Source organism: Bombina bombina, chromosome 2 (assembly GCF_027579735.1).
Source record: "Bombina bombina isolate aBomBom1 chromosome 2, aBomBom1.pri, whole genome shotgun sequence".
Lineage (NCBI taxonomy): Eukaryota > Metazoa > Chordata > Amphibia > Anura > Bombinatoridae > Bombina > Bombina bombina.
Genome location: NC_069500.1, coordinates 1,037,546,900 through 1,037,563,773, shown reverse-complemented (window position 1 = coordinate 1,037,563,773; position 16,874 = coordinate 1,037,546,900). Strand labels below are relative to the sequence as shown.

General features: G+C 40.2%; 1 protein-coding gene across 1 annotated transcript in view; it reads right to left on the bottom strand.

The window, feature by feature from the left end:
* The window catches only part of INTU (inturned planar cell polarity protein), a 473,020-nt gene that overhangs the window by 344,793 nt on the left and 111,353 nt on the right, over nt 1-16,874 (bottom strand). The window contains exon 4 of the mRNA XM_053703638.1: nt 6,095-6,292. Coding sequence (XP_053559613.1) covers nt 6,095-6,292 — 198 coding nt within the window. The remainder of the gene's footprint in view (nt 1-6,094; nt 6,293-16,874) is intronic.

Sequence of the window (16,874 nt, the reverse complement as noted above, 5' to 3'; positions counted from 1 at the left end):
TGGCAATCAAACGAGGGAGCAGAGGAAATAGTGGAAACACATAAGCCAGGTTGAAGGACCAAGGCACTGCTAGAGCATCTATCAGTGCTGCCTTGGGATCCCTGGACCTGGATCCGTAACAAGGAAGCTTGGCGTTCTGACGAGACACCCTGAGATCCAGTTCTGGTTTGCCCCAAAGTTGAATCAACTGTGCAAATACCTCCGGATGGAGCTCCTACCCCCCGGATGAAAAGTCTGTCGACTTAGAAAATCCGCCTCCCAGTTCTCTACTCCTGGGATATGGATAGCTGATAGATGGCAAGAGTGAATCTCTGCCCACAGAATTATCTTTGAAATCTCCAACATTGCTAGGGAACTCCTTGTTCCCCCTTGATGGTTCATGTAAGCTACAGTCGTGATGTTGTCCGACTGAAATCTGATGAACCTGACCGCAGCTAGCTGAGGCCAAGCCTGAAGAGCATTGAATATCGCTCTTAGTTCCAGAATGTTTATCGGAAGGAGTGCCTCCTCCTGAGTCCACGATCCCTGAGCCTTCAGGGAGTTCCAGACTGCACCCCAGCCCAGAAGGCTGGCATCTGTTGTTACTATTGTCCAATCTGGCCTGCGGAAGGTCATACCTTTGGACAGATGGACCCGAGATAGCCACCAGAGAAGAGAATCCCTGTTCTCTTGATCCAGATTTAGTAGAGGGGACAAATCTGTGTAATCCCCATTCCACTGACTGAGCATGCAGAGTTGCAGCGGTCTGAGATGTAGGCGGGCAAACGGCACTATGTCCATTGTCGCTACCATTAAGCAGATTACTTCCATACACTGAGCCACTGAAGGGCGAGAAGTAGAATAAAGAACACGGCAGGAATTTAGAAGTTTTGACAACCTGGCCTCTGTCAGGTAAATCTTCATTTCTACAGAATCTATCAGAGTTCCCAGGAAGGAAACTCTTGTGAGAGGGGATAGAGAACTCTTTTCTTCGTTCACTTTCCACCCATGAGACCTCAGGAATGCCAGAACAATGTCCGTATGGGACTTGGCAATTTGAAAATTTGACGCCTGTATCAGAATGTCGTCTAGGTAAGGGGCTACTGCTATACCCCGCGGCCTTAGGACCGCCAGAAGTGACCCCAGAACCTTCGTAAAGATTCTTGGTGCCGTAGCTAACCCAAAGGGAAGAGCTACAAACTGGTAATGCCTGTCTAGGAAGGCGAACCTGAGAAACCGATGATGATCTCTGTGTATCGGAATGTGAAGATAAGCATCCTTTAGATCCACGGTAGTCATATATTGACCCTCCTGGATCATAGGTAGGATGGTTCGAATAGTCTCCATTTTGAAGGATGGGACCCTGAGAAATTTGTTTAGGATCTTGAGATCTAAGATTGGTCTGAAGGTTCCCTCTTTCTTGGGAACCACAAACAGATTTGAATAGAAGCCTTGCCCCTGTTCCTCCTTTGGAACTGGGTGGATCACTCCCATAACTAGGAGGTCTTGAACACAATGTAAGAATGCCTCTCTCTTTATCTGGTTTGCAGATAATTGTGAGAGATGAAATCTTCCTTTTGGGGAAGAAGCTTTGAAGTCCAGAAGATACCCCTGGGACACAATTTCCAACGCCCAGGGATCCTGGACATCTCTTGCCCAAGCCTGGGCGAAGAGAGAAAGTCTGGCCCCTACTAGATCCGTTACCGGATCTGGGCTGATCTTTCATGCTGTCTTAGAGGCAGCAGGCTTTTTGGCCTGCCTTCCTTTGTTCCAAGCCTGGTTAGGTCTCCAGACCGGCTTGGACTGGGCAAAATTTCCCTCTTGTTTTGTATTAGAGGAAGTTGATGCTGCGCCAGTCTTGAAGTTTTGAAAGGCCCGAAAATTAGTCTGTTTGGTCCTTAATTTGTTGGACCTATCCTGAGGAAGGGCGTGACCTTTTCCTCCAGTAATATCAGAAATGATCTCCTTCAGTCCGGGCCCGAATAGGATCTGCCCCTTGAAGGGAATGTTGAGAAGCTTAGACTTTGAAGTAACGTCAGCTGACCAGGATTTAAGCCATAATGCCCTACGCGCTTGAATAGCAAAACCTGAGTTCTTAGCCGTTAGTTTGGTTAAATGAACAACGGCGTCAGAAACAAATGAATTGGCTAGCTTAAGAGCTTTAAGCTTGTCAAGTATATCATCCAATGGGGTTTCTACCTGTAGAGCCTCCTCCAGAGACTCAAACCAGAAGGCCGCAGCAGCAGTGACAGGGGCAATGCATGCAAGAGGCTGGAGAATAAAACCCTGTTGAATAAACATTTTCTTAAGGTAACCCTCTAACTTTTTATCCATTGGATCTAGGAAAGCACAACTGTCCTCGACTGGGATAGTTGTACGCTTAGCTAGGGTAGAGACTGCTCCCTCCACCTTAGGGACTGTTTGCCATAAGTCCCGTGTAGCGGCATCTATGGGAAACATCTTTTTAAAAACAGGAGGGGGAGAGAATGGTACACCTGGTCTATCCCATTCCTTAGCAATAATTTCTGAAAACCTCTTAGGTATTGGAAAAACATCAGTGTAAACAGACACTGCATAGTATTTATCCAATCTACACAATTTCTCTGGGACCATAATGGTGTCACAGTCATTCAGAGCAGCTAAAACCTCCCTGAGCAACACGCGGAGGTGTTCAAGCTTAAATTTAAATGTAGACATATCAGAATCAGGTTGAATTATCTTCCCTGAGTCAGAAAAATCACCCACAGATAGAACCTCTCCTTCCTCAGCTTCTGCATATTGTGAGGGGATATCAGACATAGCTACTAAAACGTCAGAGTGCTCTCTATTTTTCCTAGCCCCAGAGCTGTCTCGCTTTCCTTGTAACCCTGGTAGTTTGGACAATACCGCTGTAAGGGTATTATCCATAACTGCCGCCATGTCTTGTAAGGTAAACGCTATGGGAGCGCTAGATGTACTTGGCGCCTCTTGAGCGGGCGTCCCTTGAGCGGGAGTCATAGGTTCTGACACGTGGTGAGAGTTAGTCGGCATAACTTCCCCCTTGTCAGTTTCCTCTGGTGATAAATCTTTTAAAGCCAGAATATGATCTTTATAACTTATAGTAAGATCAGTTCATTTGGTACACATTCTAAGAGGGGGTTCCACAATGGCTTCTAAACATAATGAACAAGGAGTTTCCTCTATGTCAGACATGTTTAACAGACTAGTAATGAGACCAGCAAGCTTTGAAAACACTTTAATTAATGTAAAAAAGCAGAATATAAAAAACGGTACTGTGCCTTTAAGAGAAAAAAACAAACACAAAAACTGCAAAACAGTGAAAAAAGCAGTTAACTCTATGAAATTTTAACAGTGTATGTACTAGGGTAAAACAGCATTGCACCCACTTGCAAATGGATGATTAACCCCTCAGGCTCAAAAACAAAGCCAAAAAACGGTAAAACCGTTATAACAGTCACAGGCAAACTGCTACAGCTCTACTGTGGCTCCTACCTTCCCATAAAATGACTTTTGTAGGCACAAAAACCCTTTACAGAGGTCCAATATGTCAGGGGACTCCTTCAGGGAAGCTGGATGTCTCAGAGTTGAAAAGTTACTGCGCAATTAGAGGGCGAAAATAGGCCCCTCCCACCATGCACTGAAAGTCAGAGGGCCTAAAAAACTACTCCTAGGAAAGATTTATCACCCTTAGTAAAAAACGTTCCTTATAACACGTTTCACATACTAAGCTATTAGAGCAATTAACATGAAAATTACCCTTTACTGCAAGCATGATGCCAGTCGTTATTAAATCACTGCAATCAGGCTTACCTCAAATATATCAGGCACTGTCAGCATTTTCTAGACTTCTTATTATCTCTCTAGAAAAAAATATACTGAACATACCTCAAGGCAGTTGATTCTGCAGGCCGTTCTCCCAGCTGAAGTTTTTCCCATACTCTTCAGTTATGTGTGAGAACAGCAGTGGATCTTAGTTACAACCTGCTAAGATCATCAAAAACCTCAGGCAAAACACTTCTTCTAATTTCTGCCTGAGGTAAAAAACAGTACAACTCCGGTACCATTTAAAAATAACAAACTTTTGATTGAAGATAAACTTCACTAAGTCACCACATCTCTCTATGCTACTTCCCTTATCGAGAGCTGCAAGAGAATGACTGGTGGTGGCAGTTAGGGGAGGAGCTATATAGACAGCTCTGCTGTGGGTGATCATCTTGCAGCTTCCTGTTGGGAAGGAGAATATCCCACAAGTAATGGATGATCCGTGGACTGGATACACCTTACAAGAAAAATGGCATTATTTTTTGCCTGATAAAATTTGTGTGTAGCATATTATTGTTTTAAGATAGTTTTGTCCAATTTTAGTGTGTTACTTTCAATAAAAGTGTGGGCTTTTTTTTTATTGGCTATAGGTTTTCAATTCAGATTCATTCATTAAATAGTCTAATTATGCAAAAAAAAAATAAATTGAAAATTATTTGAAGAAAAAAAACCCCGACAATTTCGGTATCTGTTTTCGGCCAAGTGCATCCCGGATTTTTGAGTTCGGTCCAGAATTTCCATTTCGGTGAATCACTAATTACCAAAGAATGTTTAATGCGGACAATATCTCTTTTGTGCCCTATATTTTTAATGGATAGCGCGGTTGTGCTTAATAGCGCATATAAGTTGTGAGTTATGTGTTGTGCACGAAAGCAACACATAACCGTGCTAATGTTTTTATGTATATATGTATTTGATTTTCACATTGTTGACACGTCTTTGTGTATGGGGAAAATATTTAATAGATTTATGTACCATTGTTACTTGTCTGAAGAAGAGGAAAGCTATTTCCTCGAAACGTCATGGGTAATAAAGTGTTTGAAGGAGAGTGCCCGTTGATATCTTATTGTGCTATTTAACCTGAACCAGAGTACTCCGGGATGCAGGAAGTTAATGGAGTGCAACAGACAGACAAATAGATAGACAGGTAGATAGACAGGTAGGTAGATAGACAGGTAGATAGAGAGAGAGAGAGAGAGAGAGAGAGAGAGAGAGAGAGAGGTAAACAGGTAGGTAGACAGACAGGTAGACAGATATATTGTTGAAGAACAACGGTATTTCAACTATTTCTTAACACACCTTTGAATTAGTGCTCAAATGGATGTCAAAAAAGAGTTTTGTCGCACACCTCCTAGAAGTTTATCAGGTTAGGGATTTAGCGTGACCAAGCTATCCGATCACCAAAAGTTAGAGTGCCTCAGGCTATTGCTCAAGCACTACCTTTTTAAGTTGACTTTGTAATATGAGCGCAAGAATAAGAGCACATTTGATTCAACTTCAGCAGAGGTAGCGCACAACAGCTCTAATATTTCTGCGCTCCACTTGTAATCTAGGCCAATGTTAGAAAGCTCAGAAATAAAACAGATGCTATCTTTAAAGGGGCATTACACTGCTGGCTAAAGCTAAAATATCACGGTTACTAGCCACCATGCTATCGTTTTTACACCCGTGTCTGCAGCTCATTATAAAAGAGTTCTATGTTAACAGCTAAGTGCTAGCTAGTGAAGCTCTGCATCTTTACACAGGGCACTGCCATCAGTTACATTGTCTTTTTGACAAGCTGTATTGCTCATGTTGGTTTTATGGTACATTTTGGCAGTGGCTGCACTGCTTTATAGTATTATATATATATATATATATATATATATATATATATATATATATATATATTTGTTCTGTAATTTGCAAACTGACAAAAACAATAACTGAAGTCTATACTGTGCAAGGCATATCAAAGTGAAAAGTACAACTGATCTGTGAAGGTGCAACGCCTCTGTCAGAGGGTGTATATGCGCATTCTAAGACGGTGGTGCCCAGCTCAAAGATGCAGAGCTTCACCAACCAGAACCTTTAATAGGTTTAATGGGTTAAAATAAGAGAGCTGCAAGCACAGGAAAAAAAACAATAGCGTGGCGAGTGTCCCTTTACTTATATACAAAATTAAAAGGAATTCATTCTACATTCTGTCAATTCCTAATACACCTCATTTAAGATCACATACAAATGGCACTGTATTTTGAACATATGTATAGCAGAATGAAATGATAAATGTCAAGGAGAGACAATCCCTCACCTCTTCTTTTGATGTGTCAGAGTCCATACTCAGAGTGAGGTACATAACAATATGAGGGATGCTTTGTAATATTTGTTGATGGGTTACATGCTGTTCTCCCCATATGAGCTTTGTCAGATTATTCATTGCAGGTATTGTACTAGGAGCCTCATGGGGTATTTCAGCCTCAAAAGTCTGTGTTTCAAAAGTTAATTTCACCTGTGAGGATAAAAATAAAAAACAGTATCAAATCTATTCAATATAGAGTAATACCACATGGAAGTAATGCAATACATTTATTTTATGCATCAGTTTGGAAGAACTTTGTTTCTGTATCTCCCCATTCCATACCTCCCAACATTTAAAATAGCCAAACTGGGACCCTTTTCTCCCCATTAACAGATCCCACGGGTACTATACATAATTTCCTACTGGAGGACACACACATATATATATTTACAAATATACACATATATACACACACACACACACACATACATATACATATGTACAAATATACACACATACACACACACATACATATACATATGTACAAATATACACACATACATATATACACACACACACATACAGATACATATATACACACACACATACAGATACATATTTACAAATACACACACATACATATATAAACATCCACATATATATATATATATATATATATATATATATATATATATATATATATATATATATATATATATATATATATATATAGTATGATAGAACTGGGTCCAACGGACGGCCTCCGTTGTTGAATGTGATCCAAGAACAGCCGGCACACAGGGACTTTTTAAAAATTCCGATTTATTCAACAGAAGAGAAACCAGACGTTTTGGCTCTGTCATGAGCCTTTCTCAATGGTATACAGACCGGATAATGTGAACCTACAAACACCACCCCTAAATACCTGCCCCACACACAGTGAAGGCCAATCAGCTTGCAGAGGTGTGTCGCTCCCTCCCGCGCATCTCAAACTCACCTGGACATCCGAAAACAGCTGATCCCCAGTACGCGCGTCATGACGTCATCACGTCATACCGCGTTGCATGGAAATGACTGTGTCACAGGTATCCATGGCAAACACCGGGTAAACAAATACCTCTGGTTGTCATGGTGATGCGTGTGAGACATTGCAACAACCGCCAAACACCTGATGGGCACAACTATACAGTGACATAGTGATAAACAAAAATAAGGGCCATAGGTAAAAGCCCTACAAGAACAATAGTGCAAAACATTATTCTTGTAGGGCTTTTACCTATGGCCCTTATTTTTGTTTATCACTATGTCACTGTATAGTTGTGCCCATCAGGTGACACAGTCATTTCCATGCAAAGCGGTATGACGTGATGACGTCATGACGCGCGTACTGGGGATCAGCTGTTTTCGGATGTCCAGGTGAGTTTGAGATGCGCGGGAGGGAGCGACACACCTCTGTAAGCTGATTGGCCATCACTGTGTGCGGGGCAGGTATTTAGGGGTGGTGTTTGTAGGTTCACATTATCCAGTCTGTATACCATTGAGAAAGGCTCACGACAGAGCCGAAACGTCTGGTTTCTCTTCTGTTGAATAAATCGGAATTTTGAAAAAGTCCCTGTGTGCCGGCTGTTCTTGGATCACATTCAACAACGGAGGCCGTCCGTTGGACCCAGTTCTATCATACTGTGTGTATTTGCCCTGCCGAGCACCAGGTTGTTGCTTATCTGGCGAGTGCCGTTTCCCACAAACGATTTGTATCTACATTTTCTGAAACGTGCACCCACTAATTCATTTCCTTTATTGACATTTGCTGATATACCTGTGAATTATACCCAGGACCCATTCAGTTACTGGTAACAGGGGACTTTCTACCACTTTGCTGTACTGGCATGGAAACATCAGTCATTACACAGGAGGCGCTCGTGAGTGAAGACCCATATGGACATATAGAAGATTTTGCCTTCACTGAGGCTGATGCTGCTCGCATCCGCTGTGAGGCGGACCTGCAGGAGTTAGAGGAAACCAAAGGTGAGACACCTAACAATATTTACCACAAGCTCTTACACCTTGAAAAGAAAGAAATAGATTTCCACTTCCATGCGGTATACATATCAAAATACCATAAACTAAAATTTATACCTAGAGGTTTTAGGGTAAAAAATATCCCCACTTTAGGTAGAAATAATATCGATTTTTGTAGAAGATGGTGTGGCATCTTAAACAAGTGTTCCCATGATCTTATGCTGCTGGTGATAGAGGAAGTTTCTAAGCTTAAATCGAATATTAGAAAAGAAATTGATACTGTAAAAGACTCTCTGATGACCATTCTTACATCTGACACCACTACTGACTGGATCACTAAACTTTAAACCCAAATCGACAAGTATAAACAAGACCTCTTGACCTATAAAAATAAAAAAAATTGTGACAATTAAAAACGACTACAGGGAGAAAAAAGTGTACAGTTGGCTGTTTGGGAGGGATAACTTGTGGACTGGACGTAGGAGACAGCCCTTTAACAAAAACAGACGAATTAACCTCACCACAGTAGTGGGGGGGACTCATCAGAAGGTGAGAATCAGACCCCTAGTGCCAGCTCACAAAGTGGAGTAACCACACGCTCTGCCCAGAAGCCCCCTTTAGCCGTTGGCCCAGAGGTAGACACCTCAGGAGGGGGAGGGGCAAGACGAAAAAACCAACAACGTCAGAAGAAAAAAACACAATAGTCTATAATTTAAGCAAACGTCCCCTTACCTGTGACGAACTAAAAGTATTGAATAAAGGATTATCCTTTATACCTACCCCACGCTGTGATTTATTTGACCTGCTGGTTGATATGGGGAGATTTCAAAGACAATTAAAACAAAGATTTTTTTAAAGATTCTGAGGAATATACCCCGAAACCTTTCAAGACAAAAAGCACATTTGAACCCAGTAATACCCATTCATCAATTAAAACGTTTCACCACATTTGCACCACCTCACTTATAGAATCACATAAAAACCTACCCATGTCTAGGGATAATCTAACAGGTGGAGAGAGGCGGGCCATCAAATCCTTGTCTACTGACAGGGATATAGTTATTAGGCCTGCGGACAAGGGTGGTGCCACTGTGATACTTGACTACTCACAATACAGAGGCGAGGCGTATAAACAACTACAAGATACTGATACATATCGTCCACTCCAATCCAATCCGACATTACTGTTCAAAAAACAAATTGACTCATTCCTAGGACTGGCCCTCCAGGCAGGTGTCATTAATGATGATGTATTGGGATTCCTCACGGTACAGCATCCGATTTGTCAAATCCTCTACCTATTACCGAAGATTCATAAATCACTTGAGGATCCTCCTGGCAGACCGATTGTTTCTGCCAGGGAATCACTCATGCAACCATTGGCAGAGTTTATTGACTTTTACCTCCAACCTGTAGTACAGAATACTTCAGCACATTTGAAAGATTCTTCGGAATTAATCAATCTGCTGAAAAGTATGGATGACTTGACACCAACTGACATCCTAGTCACTATGGACGTGGTAAGTTTATATACCGTGATCCCCCATGCCCAAGGCATTGACATGGTAAAACGTATTCTTATAGACAACCACATGTACACGGGCCCCCCTATTGAATTTATTCTACATCTGTTGGAGTTCTGCCTGGAGAAAAACTACTTTCACTTTGAGGATAAATATTTCTTACAGACCATGGGCACATCGATGGGGTCGAATATGGCCCCATCCTATGCCAATATTTACATGGCGATGCATGAGGACAACGTGTTCTCCAGGCAGAACCCCATCAGATTGTACAGACGGTACATAGATGATGTCTTTTTGGTCTGGAATGGCACATCAGAGAGTATTGTTGAATGGGTTAATGGATTGAATTCCCTTGACTCAACCATCAGATTCAAAATGGAACACAGCAGGGATAAAATCCATTTTTTGGATTTGGAAATCTTTAAGGTCAAAACCATGAATGGATACAGGTTAGAAACCACTTTGTTTAAGAAACCGACCGACAAAAATTCCATTCTCCACTACCATAGCTTTCACCCCAAATTCCAAAAAGAAGGTGTCAGTTCCTCTCAACTCCTGCGGGTGGTCCGCAACAACACGGATGACTCCCGTAAGGAAAAACAGCTTGTGGAAATGTCTGAAAAATTCTTGGAGAGGGGCTATCCACCAACGCTGATAGAACAACAATGCTGCAAAGCACTGGATCTAACTCAGGACCTGGCTACCACTAAAAGAATTAGGAATGAACAACCTAAACGACAACTTTATAACTACCTACAACCCCAGGATCTAGGTTGACACAGGAGGTGATTAACAAAAATTGGCTAATGTTGTCTAAGGACACAAGCCTTCCCTTCAAGGATATGCCGGAACCAAGGGTGGTATACAAACGAGCAAGTAATCTGAGGGACCTGCTGGTGTTAAGTGACCCTACACACTGCTACGAAAAACAGACGTGGCTGAACAGAGGAAAACCAGGTTGCTACAAATGTGCCAGTTGCGTTACATGCAACAACCTCCTAGCAGGGACCACCTTCCAACATTCTCACAACAACAAGAGCTATAAAATTAAATACAGACTAACCTGCTCCACGGATTTTGTGATTTACGATATCATTTGTCCATGTTCCAAATACTACATTGGTAAAACTGTGACACCGTTCAAGGAACGTCTGGCTAATCACAAGACGGCGATCCGTCAGGCCATTGACAAGGGGCGGTCAGAACAGCCGGTGGCATGCCACTTTGCGGAAGCGGGCCACAGTGTTGCTTCACTACGAGTAATTCTAATCGACCATGTCCCTCGCCATAGGCGAGGTGGGGATAAAGGACGAGCATTGCTGAAACTAGAGGCTCGGTGGATTTTCACCTTGGATACAGTAACGCCCCGAGGACTGAATGCCAACATAGACTTTGGTTGCTGTTACAAGTAACTATGGACACTATGGGAGTCATCCTGTTGTAATATGTTTCTACCTACTCTTCTTGAGTATGTTGCCAATACAATGTTAATATTTTGAGTTTTTTCAGCTTAAATATGCTTGCTACACCCCACATGCCCTAATACCATATTGGGTATAGAGGGCTGTGATATATGTTGAACCATTGGTTTCTGTAGCTTAATAAGCATTTTTCTATAAATATGTGGTTAATTACCCTAGTACCAGTAAATTAGATATCTGTTTCTATTTAATAATGTTTTGAACTATTGTTCTTGTAGGGCTTTTACCTATGGCCCTTATTTTTGTTTATCACTATGTCACTGTATAGTTGTGCCCATCAGGTGTTTGGCGGTTGTTGCAATGTCTCGCACGCATCACCATGACAACCGGAGGTATTTGTTTACCCGGTGTTTGCCATGGATACCTGTGACACAGTCATTTCTATGCAACGCGGTATGACGTGATGACGTCATGACGCGCGTACTGGGGATCAGCTGTTTTCGGATGTCCAGGTGAGTTTGAGATGCGCAGGAGGGAGCGACACACCTCTGCAAGCTGATTGGCCATCACTGTGTGTGGGGCAGGTATTTAGGGGTGGTGTTTGTAGGTTCACATTATCCGGTCTGTATACCATTGAGAAAGGCTCATGACAGAGCCGAAACGTCTGGTTTCTCTTCTGTTGAATAAATCGGAATTTTGAAAAAGTCCCTGTGTGCCGGCTGTTCTTGGATCACATTCAACAACGGAGGCCGTCCGTTGGACCCAGTTCTATCATACTGTGTGTATTTGCCCTGCCGAGCACCAGGTTGTTGCTTATCTGGCGAGTGCCGTTTCCCACAAACGATATATATATATATATATATATATATACATACATATACATATACATATATATATATATACACACACATTTACAAATACACACACATACATATACACACACATACATATTTAGAAATACACACACATACATATATATACACACACATATACATATTTACAAATACACACACACACATATATACACACACATACATATACACACACATACATACATATTTACAAATACACACACATACATATATATACACACACACACACACACATATACATATTTACAAATACACACAAACATATATACACACACACATATACACAAATACACACACATACATATTTACAAATACACACACATACATATATATATATATATACACACACATATACATATTTACAAATACACACACATATACACAAATACACACACATACATATATACACATACACAAATATACACATACATATATACACACACACACACACATATATATACACACATACACACACACAAATACATATATATATACACACACACACACACACCCATACATATTTGCACACAAATACTGTACATACATAGTATCCTTGTTTGCCTGCATGTTGATACAAGGCCCCAGTAGAAATACTTAAAGGGATAGGAAAGTCAAAATTGAACTTGCATGATTCCGATAGAGCATGTCATTTTAGGACACTTTTAAAATAACTTCTATTCTAGAGTGTGCTTTGTTCTCTTGGTATCCCCTGTTGAAAAAGAATACGCACAGATCATACACTTGTGGTAGCTGCTGCTAATTGGTGCCTACACACGTTTGTCTTTTGTGATTGGCTGACTAGATGTGTTCATCTTGCTGCCAGTAATGCAATGTTTTCTTTCATGATTTAGAAAGTGCATGCAATTTTAAATGACGTTCCATTATACTTCTATTATCTAATTTGCTTCATTCTCTTGATGTCCTTTTTTGAAAAGCATATCTAAATAGGCGCAGGAGCTGCTGATTGGTTGCTGCACAAATAATCCTCATGTTATTGGCTCACTCATGTGCATTGCTATTTCTTTAATAAAGAATACATAAAGAATGAAGCAAATTAGATAATAGAAGTAAACTGGAATTTTGTTTAAAATTTTATTTTCTACCTGAATCATGAAAGAAAATGTTTGGGTTTCATGTCCCTTTAAAGCCAGCAGGAATAATTTATAGGAGACTGCATATGCAGAGTAGTAAAAAGGCACCAGAGCAACAAAGTAATAGTATTATATATTTTTACATTTAAATTTTGTGAAAGCTTTGAAGGTCCGTTTAATGTTGACTAAATAAAGGATATTCCTCTTCAGTGTCACTTTACGTTGCTTGTTGACTGCAAATTATCTGCATTTTCTTTTTCTGTTTGAGCAAAAGTGGCGTAATCCAGAACTCTACAAACCCAGGAGCCAGGGGGAGCCACTGGTTCATAGAATTTTACCCCTGGCTCCTAACTTTTTGAGTTATTCTCAATATATCTGTATACAAATACCACTGTCTAGCGCATACAAATATGTTTGGCTCTTAAACATGCTTACTAGCTCCTAGATTGTAAACGGATTTGTCATTGTACCTAACTAAATAAATTGTTATTAAATATTCTGAAATCCGGACATTTGCTGATTTAACCCTTTAAGGACACAGCTTTCAGTTTGCTCAATTGTTTTATGACGGAAAAATTCTGTCATATGTCCTTAAGAGGTTAAAGAAATAAAATTAGACTCTCTTGGGTTATTGAAACCTTGCATACTATAAATGTCAATCTACCAAATGCCACAACATTAGCAAACCTTTAGGTATAAAATAAATGGCACTGTTAATGCAGAAATATGAATGAAGACAAATTTACATTCCCTACAAAAAAAAAATCTACAAATAACTTGACTTGAAGGATAAATATGGTGCTTCTGATCAGCATACTTAAATGTCAGGTTTAAAAGAGAACTTATAGGGGAAAAAATGTCAGAGCATCTAAAATCAGAGGTAGCTTCTAGACAAGATAGTTGAAAAATGTAAATCTAGTCCTCACAACGCAGCTTACAACATAGCTTAAAATGGACAAATATAATTATAATTTAATCTATTTCATCAATAGGCTTCTATTAGCTCCCCCTCCCCCTGCACATATTCTGTGTACTAGAAGTGACACAGGGTGGAGAAAATACGTCGTAATAATGAGCGAGACATGAGCTGTCATATGTGCAGCCCTCCCAATGAGCCCAGAGGCAGAACTTTTTTTAATGACATTTATTTTTTAATTTTTTTAATTAAAGTTCAAATTTAAATTAGGCAGTTATAGTAAAGCGCCAGCTTAGCTAATTAACTGGAGCAACTTTCAAAGCTAATAATACATTGCAGAAGTTGAAAATTGCATTGCAATTAGCAGCTGAGGAAAAATAAGAGGAAATTTTGTTGAGTTTTTACAATTTCTCTTGAATAAATTAATTTCCTTTGCTCTTGGTCTAACATCCCATAATTAAAAGGTTAAAAACGTAGTAACAAAAATATATAAATGTATGCTTACCTGATAAATTCATTTATTTTATGGTAGTGAGAGTCCATGATCCATTACTCCTGGGAATCATGCTGCTGGTCACTAGGAAGAGGCAAAGATCCCAATACTCCAAGAGCCCTTAAAACCCCTCCCATATTACTGGAAACTAGTCTGGCATATAGCCAAGTCAAACAAGAAGAAGGTAGGAAAAGAAAAATACAAAAAGAAGCAGGGGATAAAAAGGAATTGCATACTTGAACTGTCGCCAGAAAAAACAATCAACAATAGAAAATAATGGCAGGGGTTGCACCATGAAAGAAATTAATTTATCAGGTAAGCATAGGTAGCTGCCTTGCAAATTTGATCAACCGAGGGCCTCATCCTTAAAGGCAAAATAAGTAGCAACTGTTCTAGTAGAATGGGTAGTAATCTGTTTAGGAGACTGAAACACCTCCAAGTAACCTTAATCAAAAGCTTCAACCAAGAGTACGAGAGTAGCTTGCTAACCTTTTCCAGTACCAGAAAAATGAACAAACGAGCTAGAAGATCGTCTAAAAGCCTTAGTAGCGGCAGCCTGTAAATAGAACTTGAAAGCGCTGACCACATACAAATTACGGTGAAGGAACAAAATCTCACGATTGCTATTGTTAAAAGAAACCACCTTAGGCAAAATAATAAAAATGTAGTTTGATGAACAACAAGATAAGGAGGTTCACAACACAGAGCAGACAATTCAAAAACTCTTCTGCTGTTACATTGTCTGACAGGAAATGCAGATAAATTTCTTTCTTCAAGCGAGGCCAGAACTGAAGTGCCCTGAAAAATGCTGGGAGCTCTAAAATATTTATGAGCAACTTTGCCTCCTAATGTCATCCAGACCTGACTCAAACAACACTTTACCTTTAAAAGGAAGAGACTGAAGTCTTTATTTAGAAACCAAGTCAGCAGACCATGATTTCAACCACAAGGACCCACTAGTTAAAACTGTGTCATATTCTTAGCATTGATTTTAATAACATCAACAATAGTATAACAAATGAAAGAATTTATCCTCAGGAACCTTAGAATCCATAACCCCTAAAGCACATAAGCTTGAACGAAGGTGTTCAAGCTTTAACAAAAAAAGAGGAAGATTCAGTTTCCTGATCAGAGACTGACTCATCTGATCATCTGAAAACACTTCACCCTCAGAGTATAAACCAGAAGCACCAGGGCCTGAATTATTAATCTTAACATAATTAGACTTACTTAAATCATATAAGATAGCAAGGGATTTATCAGAAATCATCTTCTTACACTTGGAGGAGGCATGGCGGGCAACATCTTAGTTATAGTACAGCGTACAAAATCTTTAAAACCTAGAGCAAAATATGAAAAACTTGCTTGTGTAGAACAAACAGAGAGAGAACAAATACCTTTAGAAGCAAGAGCAGTATTAGACTGCTTATAATGCATAAATAAGATGGTCCGTACATAATTTGCAAAGCTGAGCAATGGGGATTACATCAACCAGCTTGAAAAAAAATACACTTATTATTAGAAGGAAAGTGTTCAGAGGATCTAGCTTTTGGGGTTCTAGTAATAACAGAAGAGGGGACAGAATCAGTATGCTCTATAATGAAAAGGAAAATAAAAAGCAGGCAATGATAAAATAAAATACAGGCAAAGATTAAAACATTGCAATAAAGGAAGGGTAAATAAAACAACCTTACCCAAATAAAGCAGCTTTTGGAATAAAATCTTACCCCCTCACCAGAGGCTTATGCAAACTTCTGCAGCATTAAAAATATCCATGCAGCCTCAGATGAGCGACCACCCAACAACAGGCCGAACATACAGATGCGCACAAAATACAAAGCAAACGAAAAATGAAGAATGCTAAAAAGCCTGTCCTGTAAAAGTACAATAGTACACCACACAAGATGAGTGTATAGATTAAAAGCTTGGGGGGAAAAAAAACTAAATCGCATAAGTCAACTAATGCTATGAAAAGAGCAAAACAAATGCCAACGTGCACATAAGCCGACAAGCGCCATTACGTACAAAAAAAACTGATGCGTGCTAACAAAAAATAAGCATGAAAGAAGAAGCCGAAACGCACTATCATAAATACTTAACCCATCTCAAGGCCTATAATAGGGTGAAACAAGGTAAATATATGGCCAAATTTAAAATGCCTGACATAATGGTCCCCGGGCTAAAGGCTAAGCAGGTGCAACAACATCCCCCACACTTACCCGATAGGCACCTATACTACTGGACTTACCATAAAAAGCAGCAACTGCTTCCAGCAAATAGCAAATACAGTGCTGTATGCATGACAGCAAAGGATCTAAATGTATAGAGTATAACAATGAACCAACAGGAGGAGGCTAGGGACTGGTCCTTGCTACACCTGTGGCAGGCCTTGACTAGCTCCCATGGTGTGTTCTTGGGCCACTACCCATATTCCAACGACATCTCTGCCAAAAC